Here is an 18,250-nt window from a genome sequence, read left to right on the forward strand (position 1 = left end):
CCCTCGAGATAGCAATGAGTTTGATGGACTGTCCCCAAGAGCAATTAGTAGTACAACTATATGCCCGGCTATTCCTAAGCAGGCTGCAAAGGTAAAGTCAAACCTTGATACAATGCTCGACCTTTTTTCACTTATGGTGTGTTGGAATTAATTGTTACTCTCTTATATATCTAAATAATGTGTCAAGAAGTAAAGTGAATGCACTTTTCTTGTGGTTGTTTGTTTTCTTCCGAATTTAGAACCATGGGCCGTTGTACTAGGACAACCCAAGTGCCTGAAATTTGGGGCCATTATGGTGATGATATCACTTTAGCAATCCTGAAAGTTACATGCATATTCTTAATCAGAGTTGAATGTAGATTTACTTTGTACTTTGTATTTTTTTGGTTATTGCAATGGTAGGGAAGTTAGGGTTAATCAGCTGGTTTCACCGAATAAGCCTCCTTATTCATTATGCTTGTGACCCTTTTCCTTGGAGAGCTCTGTAATCTTTCATCTGTGGAAGGAGGTTGGTGATGCAAAGTCCAATCAGAAATCAAGGTCTTACCATTTGTCATTGCTTTCAGATCAATAATTAAATTGGATGCATCTTTAGAAACCAGCACAGTGCTAGGTTTTGAGTATAAGGATTCAGAGTGCTTTACTAGCTTCCTACTGAAAACAAACTTGAAATTTCAAGATGAAGAGGGCAGAGTAATGAATGACAAGAGGCCTATTAAGTTTCTCTTTACTCTATTTAAATTTATAAAAGCAGATCGAAGGGTTAGTTCATCCCTGTTTTATGGCTTGTTTATGTCTCGTCCATGTTTTTTTACAAAGCTTTTGCTTGAATAAAATATGTTTCTTCTAAAAGAAAAAACAAACTCAATTGCTTAGAAAACATCTGGTATTTATTGTTCGTGAAAATGACGATTAATATTTGCCTCTAAACTATAATTAGGATATCAAAGCAAATGTACGTGGGGTTTTGTGAACGTCTGAAACTGCATGTTCAAGCCTCCCCCACCTCCTTATTGTATAAAACATTGCGAAACAGTTTGAATTTGACCTACCAACTACAATGTCATACTGTTATCACTGTCTTTTCTTAGAAATGCAAAATGTCCTTACCGCATAATAATATAGAACGCAATCTTTGGTTCTGATATAAATGTTCCAAATGTTACAGATAAGATGTTGAGTAGACTAATAAGTTGCTCTTGTGTTATAGGTTTTAGAAGTGAGCTCACTTTTGGGCAATGCTGGCATCATGGGTTTGGGAAGGCTATACAATTTTTGGACAGTCTTGGTAGCAGCATGACAAATATGACCTCCATTGTTGGTACCTCACAAGGAAAGAGAATACAATTTCAATTTTGGCTTTTGAAGTTGCAAACACAATTGTCAAGGGTGCCAACCTGATGCAATCCCTTTCAGAGGATAATGTCAGACATTTAAAGTAGGTGATCAAAAGGGGTGCAAACTTTAATATCTACAGATATGGATGAGCTCCTGAGAATTGCTGCTGCTGACAAGAGATGGTTAATCGGATATCATTTATGTTTTATCTGTTTTCGGAGTGAGAGTATTTCTTGTTGTTTATTATCACCATATAATTTCTGGTTATTTTTTCATATGTTTGTTACATTAATGAAAGAATGTTATGCTGTTCAACATTGGCAGAGAAGAACTGAAAACATTTTCCAGTGACATTGTGCGTTTTGGAAAGCATTCTAAATATCTGATGTGGCCCAATTTGGACTTCTATTTTGAGGAGTAATACTAATGAATCTTGTGACTCTATTTTCTTGGTCATTTACAACATTTAAATTGAGATTCTCAAGTGTTCCATATGCAATTTTTTATTATACTAGGATTGGTTCAAAAGTTACACAACAGAAGCATTTCAAAAGGCAAGCACAGGCAGATATGGAACAATTGATGACTTTAGTTCATTCAACAGCAGTGATTATTTACACGTTACTGTTGTATATGGAAAGTAAATGTTAAAGTTCTAATAGTCGCGTATGGTGGGGGCAAAGTGCAATATGAGATTTGACCATAGTTTGAAATAGCACTGGAGTAATATTTAAGCCATATTCTACTATGTGATTCAAGATCAGGTGCTTGTCTAGAATCTCTTGAATAATTACATAATTTGGAGATCTAATTACAGGATTGGTCTTGCAATGAATAGACAAACAAAGATTGTATTCCATAAAATCATTATATAGGAGATAAAGAGACAATATATCTTACCTATAAAATGTCAGTTTTTATACGATCTTTCAAATATAGCCAAAAACTACATAAATAGACACAAATGACCTTAAAAATTAAAAACCACATAAACTTAAGATGTTCCATCCTCTGTCATTGAGTCCAGTCCCATGTTGGCCGATTGGCTGTTTTTGCATTGGTTTCATCTTAATTACTAAATTCCTGTCCAAAGTTTTTGGTTTTTTCATCCGGTTAGTGCCCATAGAATGTGAAACTGTCATGGATTTTTTTTTTAAAAATCCCTTAATGAATTCATCTTATGTGTTTAACAGGTGAAGAATCCCTCAACTCGTATTGAACACGAAGCCAGTACCTCCAAAATTGGTGAAGACTAGCTATTTTACTTTCAGCAAAGGGGAATCGACTATGAGAAAGCCATGGCCGCTATTTTACTTTCCTCATCTTCAAAAGTTTACATCAGAAAATTTAAGAAAATTATAAAATTAAATATTCATCCATTGTTCATTCTAATTCATAAATTTAAATAGTAAAATATTACATCCTATCTATGAGGTAGGATGAAGTGCAGTGGCGGAGCCTTGTTTAGGCCTGAAGGGGCCTAGGCCCCCCCAAATTTTTTACTCCATTTAATTTTTGCTTTTATTTTCCTACACATTTAGGAAGTCTATATAATAATAGTCTAATAATAAACTATTTGTGGCCCCCTCACAAAAGAAAAGATATGTTTCTCTCTCTTTGCAAGTAAAAGAGTAAGTGATTTCAAATAGAAAGACTAAGTAATTTTGGGCCCACCAATATATTAACAAAAAATAAAAGTAGCCAATCAAATAAAGTTTCGAAAAATCTCTTTTATCAAATAAGAAGTAGACTTTTACTCAAATAAAAAAGGATTGAGATTTAAATTTTTGTTCCTATATGAAGCAAGTTTAGCATTGACTCAATTACAGATGGTTTTCGAGATATAAAAGAACGACGAGTGTTATTTTGATACCTAATTGAATAAACAATTATTTTGTGCCCTTTATTTTAACAAACATTGTTAAGGTTGAAAATTTGAAATTTTTTAATGTCTTATTTTGTTTATATGTTGGCCCCCCAACACATAAATTCCTGGCTCAACCACTGATGAAGTGCAATCAGATTCTTGCAAGTTCGTTTACGAGTTGATAGTTCTTCTTCGCATGATGGGATTCTCTTTTCCTTGCGCTGCCGTACCTTTTTCGTGTAATTAGTGGTAGGATAATTGTATCTTGTACGTCATTAGGTACCACGCAATCTGTCTAATCCCCAACTGGCCAAATAGGTTATGCATATGCAATGACCAATGAGTTTGTAGTATAATATTGTGAACACATTGGGTAACATGAAATTTGTCGATGCCTAAATGCAGCACAAGCATGTGCACATGGTAGTTGGCCAAGATTTCTTCTCCAAATTATCCCAAAATTGAAGCCAACCTTAGATTTTCACAAACCCTAAGCACTCTTCTCCAATTTCACCTTCTCACCCAATTTCCCCCTTTCTTAGAACTGAAAAACCCTTATTCGAAGAGGTTAAAGATTAAAACAAAGTGGGGCCCAACGCACATAACGGAACGTCTATAAAACTGACAGAACGGGTAACATGAGACCATTTTTAAAAGGTTGCGGGGTATTCTGAGACATTTGCAAACACATGTGGTAATCTGAGATAAGTTTGAAAGCACAGGGGGCATGTACATAAATAAGCCTTTTTTCTTTTTTTTTTTTTTTTTGTCAGAATAGCAAATATATATATAATTTCTATAATGAGACAATGGGAAGACGTCCTATTATGTTCTTGACTAGGGGTTAAGAAAAAAAAAATAAAACATATTAAGTAATAAAATATATTAAGTAAAAATAATTTTTTATTCATAATAGCAAATATATATATATATATAATTTGTATAATTTTTTTTAATTCAGAATACCAAATATATAAACAATTTGGCCAGAGAGCAGAAAGTAGAAAGTAGTTGGACATTATAACATGTTTGATAAAAATATATTTCCTTCATTGATAACAATGAAATTGCCCCGTTTCCATTAGTTTCTTTACATGAAATAAAATTGCCTAATAACATATTTTCTATAAAATCTCTTTGAACATGGTTGCCAAAAAGCAAAATGTTCAAATATATAACAAAAGCCTTAACAAAAAGGCTGATGAGGCCAAAGTAAGAGTGAAGGGCAACTGGCGTGATGTTTGACACATGGAATGAAAGATGAGATGAGATCGTGAGATGTCGAATATTGAAGTTAAGCGGAGAAGTTGCAAAGAGCAGGCAAATAACACAATTTGTCAAAATAGCAAATATAAACACAATTTGGCCACTCCCCAAAACGCAATTCGGCGAACATAAAAACCTAGAATTAAAACAAAGATGGAAGGAGAGAGAGAAAGAAAAGAAAACCTGGGATTACAGATCGGTAAGTTGAATTAGGAAATTTTGGAATTGCTTCAAATTCCCATAAAAGAAAGCAAGATATTCCTCTCACGCCCTCTGCAAGAAACCCAGAAGTCACGCTACACCATCAAAACACACCTAAACTAATGTCAATTTCTTGTTCCTACCAAGCCAAAGAAACGAAGAAACAATTAAAAGAAAGAAACAACCGCACGAATAAGCATAAAATATGCAGTAAGAAAAAGAACATCACTCACCAGTGGTTCAACCAAGGCTACAGACGTGTGCTATTCCAAACTTTATGTAGTAGGGTTTTGCTTTTTAGGTTTATGTGGGTTTTAATTTTTAAGGGCATTTGTGTCTAATTAGGTGACTTTTTGGCTATATTTGAAATTTTTAGGGTATTCTGCTGAATTGCCCCCTGAACTTGTACATAATTCTCAATTTACCACCTGACCTTTTTTTTAGCGAATTAAAGGCTCGAATTAAATTTTATTATCAATGTTACCCCCACCGTCAAAATTCGAACATTTCATCAATTAGTCCGTCTATTTGACCCACGTTGACGCTTGATTGAGGGTTATTTTCGGCATTAGGCGCGGATTGAATTAGCAACCTCTCTTCTCTCACACACTTCGCACTTCTCTTTCACATTGGTAGGGTATGGTTAGAAAGGGACCGGAAATTGGGCGGAAAAAAGGACGAAATCGAAGGTTGGAATAGAACGAAATTGAAGGTTGCTGAGAGAGAGAGAGAGAGATATAGAGATGAGGACGAACGCACACATAGGGAGTTCAGAGTTGGAAGATGGCAATCCATGGATGTTGCCATCACAGGTCTGCTACTGTGGGAAGGTTGCAAAAATTCAGACTTCGTGGACCTCTTCACATCCAGGACAAAGATTTTATGTTTGTGCACAGGTGAGTTGAATTTTGAAGTTTGGGTTTCAAATTTGCAGTTTTGAATTTCCACCTTTGAAAACTGTGTGTTTGCAGAAACGTTGTCAAATGTGGGAGTGGGGTGACCCTGTTATGTGCAATAGATCTAAGCAAATAATTCCAGGACTGCTGAGGAGAATTAACAGTTTGGAAGCAGAAAAAAAGAAAGGGAATTCGAAGCTGAAAAACCCATGGTTTTGGGTGTCATTGTGCATGTTTGGGGTTATTTTGTGCTTGATTTTGAATGAAGATAAAGGCACAAATGGGCAGCTGTAGAAATGGATGGGTAGTTGGCATTTTGTAAGGGCTAGAAAGGGATGAGTGCTTGGCATTATGTAATGGTTAGAAAGATGGGTAATTGGCAATTTGTAATGGTGAGAAAGAGATGGGTGATTGACTTTTTGTAAGGGTAAGAAAGGGTGTGTAATTGACAATGTAAGAACTGTTTTGGTGAATGAAAATGCAAGCTGTCATTTTGACCATTGAAATAGTAACTATCACACCAAATGAACTGCACTTCAAAGGCCAAAATATACAACATTTGAATTCACATGTGATTACATAAAAGCTTGTCCAAATTCTGTTTCAAAAATACATCTTCATCCATTCACTTCATATCAAAATCAGTTCAACAATATACTAGCAAATAGATTGCAAACCAAGATGATCTAGAACACCAAAATAAACATAACAACTCTTGAACCATTCACTTCAAATTACTGACTAAACTCTCCATGGCCTTATTCGTTTTGCTGGAGATTTTAACCTAGGCCTTTTTGGAGAAGTTACCATAGGTTGAGGTTGTGAACTTGAACCTTGATGAGCTTGTGAACTTTGGGCAGGTTGTGGAGGAGCTTGTGACCTTGGGGCAGGTTGTGAAGGACCTTGTGAATGTGGGACAGATTGTGAAGGAGCTTGTTTACTTGGGGCAGGTCCTGAAGGAGCTTGTGACCTTGGGGCAGGTCCTGAAGGAGCTTGTGAACTTTGGCCAGCTTGTGAATCAGCAAATACATTGGTCTTCCTTATGACATAGGGGGCCTGAGCTCCTCTTTTCACCTGTTCCAAGCATAGATCCCTTAAGCCTTCAATAATGCAATGATTGATTCAAAGCACACCACAATAATCCAAGTACTTACATTAAACTTTGGTCTGGCCTGAGTTTGTTGTTGTTCACCGACAACACCTCTGCCTCTCTTAACACCTCTGACAGTTGTTGTTCCACTTGCAGTTGTTCCACTTGCATTGACACTTGTAGTATCAACATCTCCATTAGCAGTTGCAGCTCCTTTTCCCCTTGCACCTCTTCCCCTCACAGCTCCTCTTCCCCTTCTACCGCATCTTGCTCTACCTCTAGGTTGCCCCTTCATTGTCAAGAACAACAAATCACATGTTAATATAGTAAAAACAGTCCAATCACATGTTAACATAGCCATTTTCAACAAAAGGAAATATGTAAACAAACAAATTAAGAACAATTAAAACCTGTCGAAGTTGGGGACAGCCAGCAAAATTGTGACCTTCTTGTCCACAGTTGCGGCACGTGATTACAATGCCATACCTTTTAAGTTTTGTTGCCCCTTTTGGTATTTCATCAGCTTCTCTATTTCTGCTAAGTTTGGGCCTTCCTGGTTGGATGCGATAAACAGGTGGCTTGATAGGTACATGCCCTGTTTTTCTCCAATATGCTTGACTAGGCATTGGAGATATATAGCCCTCATAAGCCCTATCATATGCCGGCCTTTTGTAAAGTGCATGCACAAAATCCAGAGGGCTGTGCTCACTCTTTGCTATTGAAGCCAAGGCATGTGGACAAGGAATTCCACTTAAGTCCCATTTTCTGCAGGTACATGTATGCCTTTCTAAATCCACAACAAACATAGCTCCCAACATGCTATTAACTTGATACTTCCCCCCACCAGCATACGAAGCTATGCAGTGGCCACTTTCAATTGAATTCTTCTCCACAATACCAAATATTCTTGGACCAACCTCATGGGGCCACACTGTCTCTCTAAGTCTAGCCATTCTAAGCATCAAGTAGGTTCTAATTCTCTCCAAAAGAGTAACAATGGGCTTATCTCTTGCTTCTAGAATTGCAGCATTAAAACACTCACACAAGTTGTTTAGAAGTATATCACACTTTGGGACTGTACTAAAGTGTGATCTACTCCAATGAGCAGCTGCTCTCTCCTGAAGCCACTTATAAGCTGCCTGAGATTGACCCAACATCTGCTCCATTTCAGCTTCAAATACAGGTATTGTTGTTGCCCTAGCTGCTGCCCACAACCTCTGCTTGAAAGCTGCACCAGTATGGCCTGCAAGCTTGAAATTATTGTGCAAGTGCCTCACACAATGCCTGTGCTCAGCATTGGGCATCAAAGCATGAAGGGCATTCCCCAAACCCTTTTGCTTATCAGTAATGAAAACCCATCCATTGCCATTTTCAATACCTACATCTTGAAAGAATATGTCAAAGAACCAACCCCAAGTCTCTGTATTTTCAACTTCAACAACCGCAAAAGCAATTGGATACATCCCATTATTTCCATCAATCCCAACTGCACTTAGAATCTGCCCTGGATGAGACCCCTTAACATGGCACCCATCAAAACCCACCACTTGTCTACATCCTTCCACAAATCCCTTTTTAAGTGCTCCAAAACATACATAAATCCTCTTGAAAATAGGATTCTCACCTTGCAATTCAGTTTTCACAATAACAGTACTTCCAGGGTTATTGCTCTTTAACTCTTCACAATAATCCCACAACTTACCATATTGCTCTTCAATACTGCCTTGAATTCTCTTTTTTGCAAAACTCTTGGCTTTATAAACTTGAGCCTCAGTTACATCTATGGCATAATGTTTCCTTATTAACTTCATGAAATCTGTCACTTTCATTTTGGGATTATCTCTTAACTCCTCATCAAACCTCTTAGACAGCCATGATGAAGTGGCATACTTGGTTCTTTGCCTCCTTCCACATGTATGCCTTGGAACATATGTCTTAATCCTTGTACTTGGACCTTTCCCCACATGAGAAGCATATAGCATCCAAGGACATGGAACCTTTTGTTTTTTATCTCCTTCACATTTGAGCCTCACCCTATTCGAATCATTCCTCACCCACTTCAATGGCCTTGCACATGAAACTGCATAATACCTTATTGCTTCCCTACACTGCTCCATGTTGGTAAATTCCATTCCCAAATGAAATGTTGGCTTCAGCAAATCAGATTCTCTTCTAAACTGCTTAAATCTAGGAGCTTTTCTTCTGCGATTACGGTTTTTCACACCTTCACCCTCATCAGATTCTTCATCAAGACTTACAAGATCGTCGGTATTGTAGTCTTCACTGTCAACCTCACCAGGTTCTTCATTGTATTCATCATTTTCTTCATCAACTACATGTTTATCAAACAAGTTATCATCCTCTTCCAAGACTCTCTTCAACCCTTCTTCATCTGACTGCTCGAACTCGGAGTCAATCAACTCAATGTCTGTCTCACTGTCATCATCTTCAGCCTCTTCTACACTATCATCATCTTCAGCCTCTTCTACACTATCATCATCTTCAGCCTCATCATCTTCACTGTCATCTGCCTCATTATCTCCCTCCTTATGTACCTCATCATAACCATCATCATCTAAATCAACATCCACTTCTACAAACTGGTTCCCCAACTCACCAACATCAGTTTCAGTTTCAACTTCTACTTCCAACCCCAATTGTGGAGTAGATGCAGATGCCTGGCTCTCTGGGAAATGCGGTTGATTCTTATATGAGAGATATAAAGGTTGAACTCTAGAAGTAGGTGTATACTCCACAAACTCAACTACATGGGCATCTACTTCAATTGGAACAAACCCCCTTCTTTTGTTCCAGTAGTGGTACTGTATTTTTTTATGGTCATATCCTAGAGAGATAGCAACATCAAACAGGTCAAGCATTGACAGGTGGTTAGCATTACAGTTGTCTGCCCAAGTAACCTTACCCCGAACATACTTCCCCTCTGAAATATAACCTCCATGGTGAATTTCTAGGGAGAACAAATCTGGATCACCTAAAAAAAACAGAAAATTATATATAAAACCACTATTTTACCACACCAAATTTTCTTTACTGCCCAACTACCATTCTAAACTTCAAATTCACTCAGGTCCACCTATAATTATGCAGACAAAACAACACAAATGCTTCGGGACCACAAGTGTTTCATATTCAAAACAGCATATCAGACAACACCACAAAATGTGCAAACAACCGACACCAAGGACCACACAAGCTTAAACAATTTGAAATTGGGAAAATCGATTACTTACTGTACTTGGGAGGAGGCCCTCTGTTCCGCACCTGCAAAGGCAACACATCCAGACTCATGCTGCGTCGAATCAACAGAGCCAAAAGAACCTTTATGAAAATGCTTTCAGATTCCCTCGATTCCAACCTTAGATTTCGTCCTTTTTCCCGCCCAAATTCTAGTCCCTTTCTATCCCTACCCTACCAATGTGAAAGAGAAGTGCGAAGTGTGTGAGAGAGGAGAGGTTGCTAATTCAATCCGCGCCTAATGCCGAAAATAACCCTCAATCAAGCGTCAACGTGGGTCAAATAGACGGACTAATGGATGAAATGTTCGAATTTTGACGGTGGGGGTAACATTGATAATAAAATTTAATTCGAGCCTTTAAGTCGCTAAAAAAAAAGGTCAGGTGGTAAATTGAGAATTATGTACAAGTTCAGGGGGCAATTCAGCAGAATACCCAAATTTTTAATAAAAATTGACATATTTTAAAGTAAGGGATAAATTTTGGCTATTTTTTATAAAAACTCCTTTATTTTTTCATGTAACGAAGTCTTTGTCATTGGCCGGCCCTCTTTCGCCTCAATGGTTGCATTGTTAAATGAACTTGCCTAGAAGAATGCTGCGGGAACAATTTAAAGTAGAAACATGCGAAATTCCCCTGCGTTAAGAAAACGCGCTAAAACAAATATCCACAAAAGTCGTCTCAGTCGTCTCTTGTGCTCCGTCCATGCCCATAACTGATTAGTCGTCTCTGGTAAGCTTCTTAACTAGTTTGGCCGTTTGGCTTTCTATTGATCATCATTTACTCTCTCTCTATCTCTCTCCCTCTCTCTCTCCACACACACACATTCAATGTTTAAGTCTTCCCAGTATGTTGGAACTGGGTTTAATTTTAAATTTTATGTTATGTTTGATTGGATGTTTCTGATTCATGGGTTTCGGCTGCTTTCATGATTCACAGCTTAAACTGGTCGAGTTATTATGGATTACAGCTTAGGTCTTGATCAGAATTGATAGTACTTTGGTAGTATGTTATGGATTAAGACTGTAATCATATGAACTAATGATTCAATAGCATTGTTAATATTTCAAGTGCCTGGCTTTTGTGTGAAAATTGTGAATAAGGAGTCAAAGACAGTTTTTGGGGTGATTGACATACATACAATACATAATGGGTGGAATTCGCACCACAGTGAAAACGGCAGTGAAAACGGGGCCCAAGGTAGAATATGTCATTATAGATTACCCTCGAGATAGCAATGAGTTTGATGGACTTTCCCCAAGAGCAATTAGTAGTACAACTACATGCCCGGCCATTCCTAAGCAGGCTGCAAAGGTAAACTCAAACCTTGAACCTTTTTTCATTTATGGTGCGTTGGAATTAATTGTTACTCTCTTATATATCTAAATAATGTGTCAAGAAGTAAAATGAATGCACTTTTCTTGTGGTTGTGTTTGTTTTCTTCCGAATTTAGAACCATGGGCCGTTGTACTAGGACAACCCCAGTGCCTGAAATTTAGAACCATGAATAAGCCTCCTTATCCATTATGCTTGTGACCCTTGCCCTTGGAGAGCTCTGTAATCTTTCATCTGTGGAAGGAAGTTGGTGATGCAAAGTCCAATCAGAAATCAAGGTCTTACCATTTATCATTGCTTTCAGATGAATACTTAAATTGGATGCATCTTTAGAAACCAGCACAGTGCTAGGTTTTGAGTATACAGATTCAGAGTGCTTTATTACCTTCCTACTGAAAACAAACTTGAAATTTCAAGATGAAGAGGGCTCAGTAATGAATGACAAGAGACCTATTAAGTTTCTCTTTACTCTATTTAATTTATAAAAGCAGATCAAAGGGTTAGTTCATCCCTGTTTTATGGCTTGTTTATGTCTCATCCATGTTTTTGTTCATAGCTTTTGCTTTGAATAAAATAAGTTTCCTCTAAAAGAAAAAACAAACTAAATTTCTCAGAAAACATCTGGTATTTGTTGGTTGTGAAAATGACGATTAATATTTGCCTCTAAACTATAGTTAGGAAATCAAAGCAAATGTACGTGGGGATTTGTGAACGTCTGAAACTGCATGTTCAAGCCTCCCCCGCCTCCTTATTGTATAAAACATTGCCAAACAGTTTGAATTTGACTGATCAACTACAATGTCATACTGTTATCACTGTCTTTTCTTAGAAATGCAAAATGTCCTTACCGCATAATAATATAGAATGCAATCTTTGGTTCTGATATAAATGTTCCAAATGTTACAGATAAGTTGTTGAGTAGACTAATAAGTTGCTCTTGTGTTATAGGTTTCAGAAATGAGCTCACTTTTGGGCAAAGCTGGCATCACTGGGTTCGGGAAGGCTATACAATTTTTGGACAGTCTTGGTAGCAGCATGACAAATTTGACCTCCATTGTTGGTACCTCGGGAATGTCAAGGAAAGAGAATACAATTTCAATTTTGGCTTTTGAAGTTGCAAACACAATTGTCAAGGGTGCCAACCTGATGCAATCCCTTTCAGAGGATAATGTCAGACATTTAAAGGAGGTGGTGCTACCATCAAAAGGGGTGCAAACTTTAATATCTAGAGATATGGATGAGCTCCTGCGAATTGCTGCTGCTGACAAGAGGTGGTTAATCAGATATCATTTATGTTTTATCTGTTTTCGGAGTGAGAGTATTTCTGTTGTTTATTATCACCATATAATTTCTGGTTATTTTTTCATATGTTTGTTACATTAATGAAAGAATGTTTGCTGTTCGACATTGGCAGAGAAGAACTGAAAACATTTTCCAGTGACGTTGTGCGTTTTGGAAATTATTCTAAAGATCTGATGTGGCACAATTTGGACCTCTATTTTAAGAAGTAATACTAATGAATCTTGTAACTCTATTTTCTTGGTCATTTACAACATTTAAATTGAGATTCTCATGTGTTCCATCTGCAATTTTTTATTATATTAGGATTGGTTCAAAAGTTACACAACAGAAGCATTTCAAAAGGCAAGCACAGGAAGATATGGAACAATTGATGACTTTAATACAGTCAACAGCAGTGAGTATTTACACGTTACTGTTGTGTAGAAAATGCTGATCTCTTAGTTACAGCAGTATCTGTTAATGGTTTAGCTCTGAAAATTCTGTATCTGTTTATCACTTTACTGTTGTATCAGTAACAATATCAAAACACAAATTTCTTTTCTCACTCTGCGGAAGATCTATATGTATGCACAGTACATATTTTCTTTGGTTACATGAATTTTCTACTTAACGTTGTACTTCTTTTGCGAGGAATTGGATGTAGAACACATTCATTATCTCCTTTTCACACTTCACAGCTTTCCCTGAATTAATGGCAGACATGTATTGTCCTTCTGAAGTTTACTGAAGAGAAGGAAAATTTGTTTCCTGGTTTCAGGAATTATGTTATGAGTTGCATATGTTGGACAGACTGGAACAAGATTATCAGCGTAGGCTTAAAGGAGATGGTTCAAATGCTGCTAGAAGAGGTAATCTAAAGCTTGGTCTTTGACAAATTTCATTTGATTCTCATATTATAGCCTTGTAGTTATAAAAAATAAAAAAAAAAATTTGTTTTTAATTTGTGATGGATAGCTTTAGAGAGCTTCAAGGTCACGCAATAGATTTTTAAGTTTTGAGCTGGCATTATTTTTTTGCTATAATTTTACTTGTTTATTCCGTTTGTATCTTTCTTTCTGGCTGGACCTGCAAAGTAAGGCACCATTTATCCTCTAATTTCTGTTTTTGTTTGAGTTCAGAACATGGGCTTTCGTAATTTTAAGAGCAAACTCCTTGAATTATGCATCCATATTCACGGGGGTCGCTTTTTTTATCTTTGTTGCTCTAAGGACAATCAGAACTTTGCATAATATTGTCTAATAACTTCTTGACATGTAGGAGACAGCCTTGCAATTTTAAGAGCAGATGTAAAGATGCAAGAGAAGTTTGTAAGCAGTTTAAAGAAAAAATCACTCTGGTCAAAGACTTTTGAAGAGGTAGCAAGTCAGTTTGCTGTATTTAGCCCTTTTTAGGTGCATACAGGAAGGAATTATGTACAATTTAATGCTTAGGAGTATTGATGATCAACCTTAATGGCTTTGTTGTCTACAGAAGCAGTATTGTGTGAAGTATTATTCCAGAAACCCTATCTAAAATCCTGTGTTTACAGGTTGTCCAGAAGCTTGTAGATATTGTACACTTTCTACATTTGGAAATCCATGAAGCTTTTGGCAGTGCTGGTATGCATTCGAAATATTTGACGAAATTTCTATTTATGGCCACTGGCAGCCCACCCTCGTTTATCCTTCATCTCTTTATTGCTGTCGTTGTAATAATGGCTTGGTGAAACCACAAAAAAAAAAAAGAAAAAAAAAAAAGAGGTTAATATGACATTCTGTCCACCATTGATCATCTTGAAGCATTTCATTTCATAGGATAACAAACTGTCTTTCTTCTGAAAGAAAATTATTGATTAGCGTCTTCTATTTTTCATTTCCATTTGATAACATACTGTTTTTCTTCTGAAAGAACATGATTGATTATCATCTCCTATTTTCCATTTCCATTTTGATTTACAATTCTGATTATTCATCTCTCCTACCTCTTTTTCTGGCTTTAAATATAAAGTTTTTAAGCACAAGTTGCTCCTGAGTTTAATAAAGTTTTTTATGTCTCCCCATCTCCCCTGCAGATGATGAACCTGTGGAGAGTTCTCGGAAGAACCATAAGAAGTTGGGGCCTTCTGGTATTTCATTACATTATGCGAGTATTATTACACAAATTAACACACTAGTAAGTTTCATTCACTACTTAAGTGTTTCCAGTTTCCTTAACCTTGTTATGATGATTTTCACTGCTCATGTTTTATAACTTATATCATTTGTACAATATATTATGCTATTAGTTCACCAAAAGAGTTGGAATTCAAATCAGAAAAACTTTCAGAAATTTTTTACCTAGATAGGCAGATTTATCGTTCTTTACCTTTGTAAGTAGAACACAACCTTAGCCAGTACCCAATGAATTAAAGGCACTAGGAATAAGACAATAAAACTATCTGGGATGGGCTGGAACCTAAGCACATTGAAACTTGAGAATCTAGTGGATAGAATTCAAGGTAGTAACAACAAGAAAAAAAACAAAAGGAAGTAATGGACTACAACCTAATAACACTGACTCCCCTTCAAGCTGGTGAATATATATCACAACTTGCTTAGGATATTATGAAACACAGACCACTCTGTCAGTTAAAGCATCTGGTAGTTATTTTTCAATGTTTACCAAAGGAGTGCAGAAGCCGAAATCCAGCCTCTCTTCAGTGAAGTGTCAGTGCACCTGAATGTGCTTGATCCTGTCATGCTGCAAGGGTTATGACCAATATTAATTGTTGCTTTGCTGTCAATTTGTCAAACATAATCTTGTAGGACAATCAAATTTCATTTTAACTACTTAACAAGGATTGTAGTGAAAGGAGCTCACAAATACCAGGTTTCGTAGCTCAAAATTCTGCTGAAACTAGACCTGGCCACATCCCTGTTTCTTACCCCAAGTCACCAAGTTTCCAACAACCAACAGGTACCCGAAGCTAATTTTCCTATTAGGTATTGATCTTGCTATTTCTGCATCGGTACGAGGTCCATTCTTTTCTGACAGTCAGCAAATATCATCTTTCTAGGATTTTGCATCTCTGTTTCTTGCTTCTTTATCAAGTTTTATACTTGACCAGGCTGAGAATCTGGTCTTACACGCTAGTTCAGTTTCTTTACAGCCTATACTGTCAGTCTACTTATAATGCCTGAAGTATTATTTATAAATTTATCCAGAAATTTCATAGAATTACCTTGTAGCCTTGGGACAATGATAAACCTAGACATCTTTTTGTGCTTATGAGATATACATACAGACATGCGAGCAAAGTGCTTCGTAAATGGGATTCTGCACTGCAGGATCCCATGACATTCAAACTGCAGGTTTGTTTTTCTTGTCGCCACATTCAACAATGAACCTTAAGCCCTTTTATTTCATGAGAAACAGGTTTCATAAATAATAATCATCATGAAACATGATACAAATATTCGGTCAACAAGAGGTCCAACAACATTTTGATACAAACCTTTAAACCTTGAGCCATAAACCCTTCTCTACACCTAAAAGTAGTAAAACCATGTCCTACTTGAAAATTGAACTTAAAAAGAAATAACAGGACATTCAAATGGCATGGGATCTTCAAATGCGACATCTCGCACCTGAAGCTTGCTTTTATGTTTATCGGGGGACACACATTTTTACACACATTATGACACACAGTTTTGTCCATTAGATTAAAATTCATTGAATGGCTGAGATTAAAACTCAAACATTAAATTGATTGTTGGATGAGGTTGGTAATGGTTCTTGTTGACCATTATTATTCAACAAGAAATCTAGACTTAGCACATGTGCAGTGTAGGTATATTAGATTTCTTTATTTTACATTACTTTTTACAAGAGTTCAAGGTCTAGATTTCTCATTAGGATTATATCTGGGATCTTAGAAGATTTTCAAAGTACTGGTGAAAATTATTTCTTTATTTTTTCAATCCAGATTTCATTTTTCTCTCCAGTGTGAAAAGTAGAACAGATCAGGGTATGCTCAATCTTGAATCTTGTAGGTCATTGGTCTTGTGCTAATATCTGAATGTAACCAGGTGTCTCTGTCACGATCAAGTTCAGTGCCTCAACATATGAGGGATACTTTGTATCAAGGGCTGCCATCCAGTGTAAAGTCAGCTTTGCGCTCAAAATTACAGTTAGTTGAGGTTAGTTATATGTTTTCTTTATTATATATAATTAGAAAATTTATACCAACACGAAGTATCGTTTATCTTTATTTCTATATTCTTTGTTGTTCTGCTATTCCAAAAATTGTTTCCTTCTAGAAATTTCTCTTGAAGATGTGTAAATGGTGTTTTTGCAGCTCACTGTCCCTCAAATCAAAACTGAAATGAAGAAAACATTGGAGTGGCTTGTTCCCATTGCCAGTAACACAACCAAGTAAAGCTTCTAGTCCTTAGATCTATAAATCAGTTTTTTAATTGGGCTTCATTATATCTGGTAACCCTTTCGGAAAATAAACTCGATTCCCTCTGCAGTGGGAAAGTTGGGAATCTTTTTTTCCTTGTACATGGTACTGAAGTACCCTTACCATGTTGTGGACACTGTTTGGGAATCATGTTGATTTCTAAAGTTGGTTACCAGAGGCTATTTATGCTCCTGTTGTATTTCGGCGAGGATTTTGTTTGAAACTTATCTTTTACTTACTTTACTGATCATTTGAGTGTTCTAATTTGTTTAATTTAGAGCTCTTCATAGCTTTGGCTGGGTTGGAGAGTGGGCAAATTCAGAGTGAGTTATCACTTACACTTCTGTTTGCATTTCTTCCCTTCATGTATCTTTTAAGGTTTTCTAATTGAACTTTGTAGGTTTGGGGAACGCTGGAAACATGGTGGCCAGACTGGCATTCTGAGGATTGAGACACTACACCATGCAGATAAGGCAGAAACTGAAGCTTGCATCTTTAAACTAGTAGTTTGGCTACAGCATCTGATCAGCCAGTCGGGGGCTAGTGACGGTGGAATGCCGTCAACTCCTGTTAAAACCCTAAACCAGAAGACAAATCTGTTATCTAGACAGACACCCTATGGTTCATCCCCCGTTTTGACAGATGAAGATCAAGAGATGCTTCAAGATGTGAGTAAGAGCAACTTGAGGCTCAGGATGAGTAGGAGTCAGAATCATGCCTCAAGAAACGCCATGTTAAGCAAACAACATAGGCTGAGTAAGAGCAGCCGAGACTTCCTATCAAGTAAAACCAGGAAAGATCCATTTCCCGTATGGAGTCTGCTATCTAGGCCGATAGACTTTGATAACGATCGGATCAAACTCTTGGATGTCATTGATGGAGTTGACACAATCAAAGGTTCTAATTAGTGATTGCAAATCAACATGAGCTTGAAAAGAAGCCTCTCCATGTATGCGTAATAGTATCATCTTTTGCCTTTTCCTTGATGGGTGCTCTAAGTTTGCGCCAAGGGAGATGATGCTATGTGAGTTTGAAGCAGATGCCGAGTAACACAAATTACTTTTGTAAATGTGGAATCAAGGGTAATAATTTACCCTTGTAGGAAAATATTAGTAAATTCACTTTATGTACATAATACGTGTAGGAAAATACACGTGCAGACTCCATATATTCCCATTTTGTAATGCTGGGATATTTATATGTTCCATTCATAGTTAGCAAAGTAGAAGACGGGACTTGGAATTAATACCCGTGTATATTATTTACCAAAGTTGTTCTTAA

At 36.9% G+C, this 18,250-nt stretch overlaps 1 protein-coding gene across 6 annotated transcripts; it reads left to right on the forward strand.

The window, feature by feature from the left end:
- Nucleotides 1-10,532: 10,532 nt before the first annotated feature.
- LOC117612100 (protein PSK SIMULATOR 1-like) lies at nt 10,533-18,250 on the forward strand. 6 transcript variants are annotated; one of them, XM_034340838.1, is made up of 13 exons: nt 10,533-10,644; nt 10,852-11,226; nt 12,196-12,518; nt 12,662-12,754; nt 12,853-12,943; nt 13,307-13,397; nt 13,807-13,904; nt 14,078-14,147; nt 14,600-14,700; nt 16,596-16,706; nt 16,865-16,941; nt 17,248-17,292; nt 17,370-18,250. In XM_034340838.1, the coding sequence occupies exons 2-13, from the start codon at nt 11,062-11,064 to the stop codon at nt 17,875-17,877; spliced, it is 1,773 nt and encodes a 590-aa protein (XP_034196729.1). In that variant the 5' UTR covers nt 10,533-10,644; nt 10,852-11,061; the 3' UTR covers nt 17,878-18,250. The 6 variants fall into 6 exon arrangements, with proteins under 6 accessions (XP_034196729.1, XP_034196730.1, XP_034196731.1 ...); XM_034340839.1 differs by having other exon boundaries at nt 10,966-11,226; XM_034340840.1 differs by having other exon boundaries at nt 11,016-11,226.

This window comes from Prunus dulcis, chromosome 8, assembly GCF_902201215.1.
Source record: "Prunus dulcis chromosome 8, ALMONDv2, whole genome shotgun sequence".
NCBI lineage: Eukaryota > Viridiplantae > Streptophyta > Magnoliopsida > Rosales > Rosaceae > Prunus > Prunus dulcis.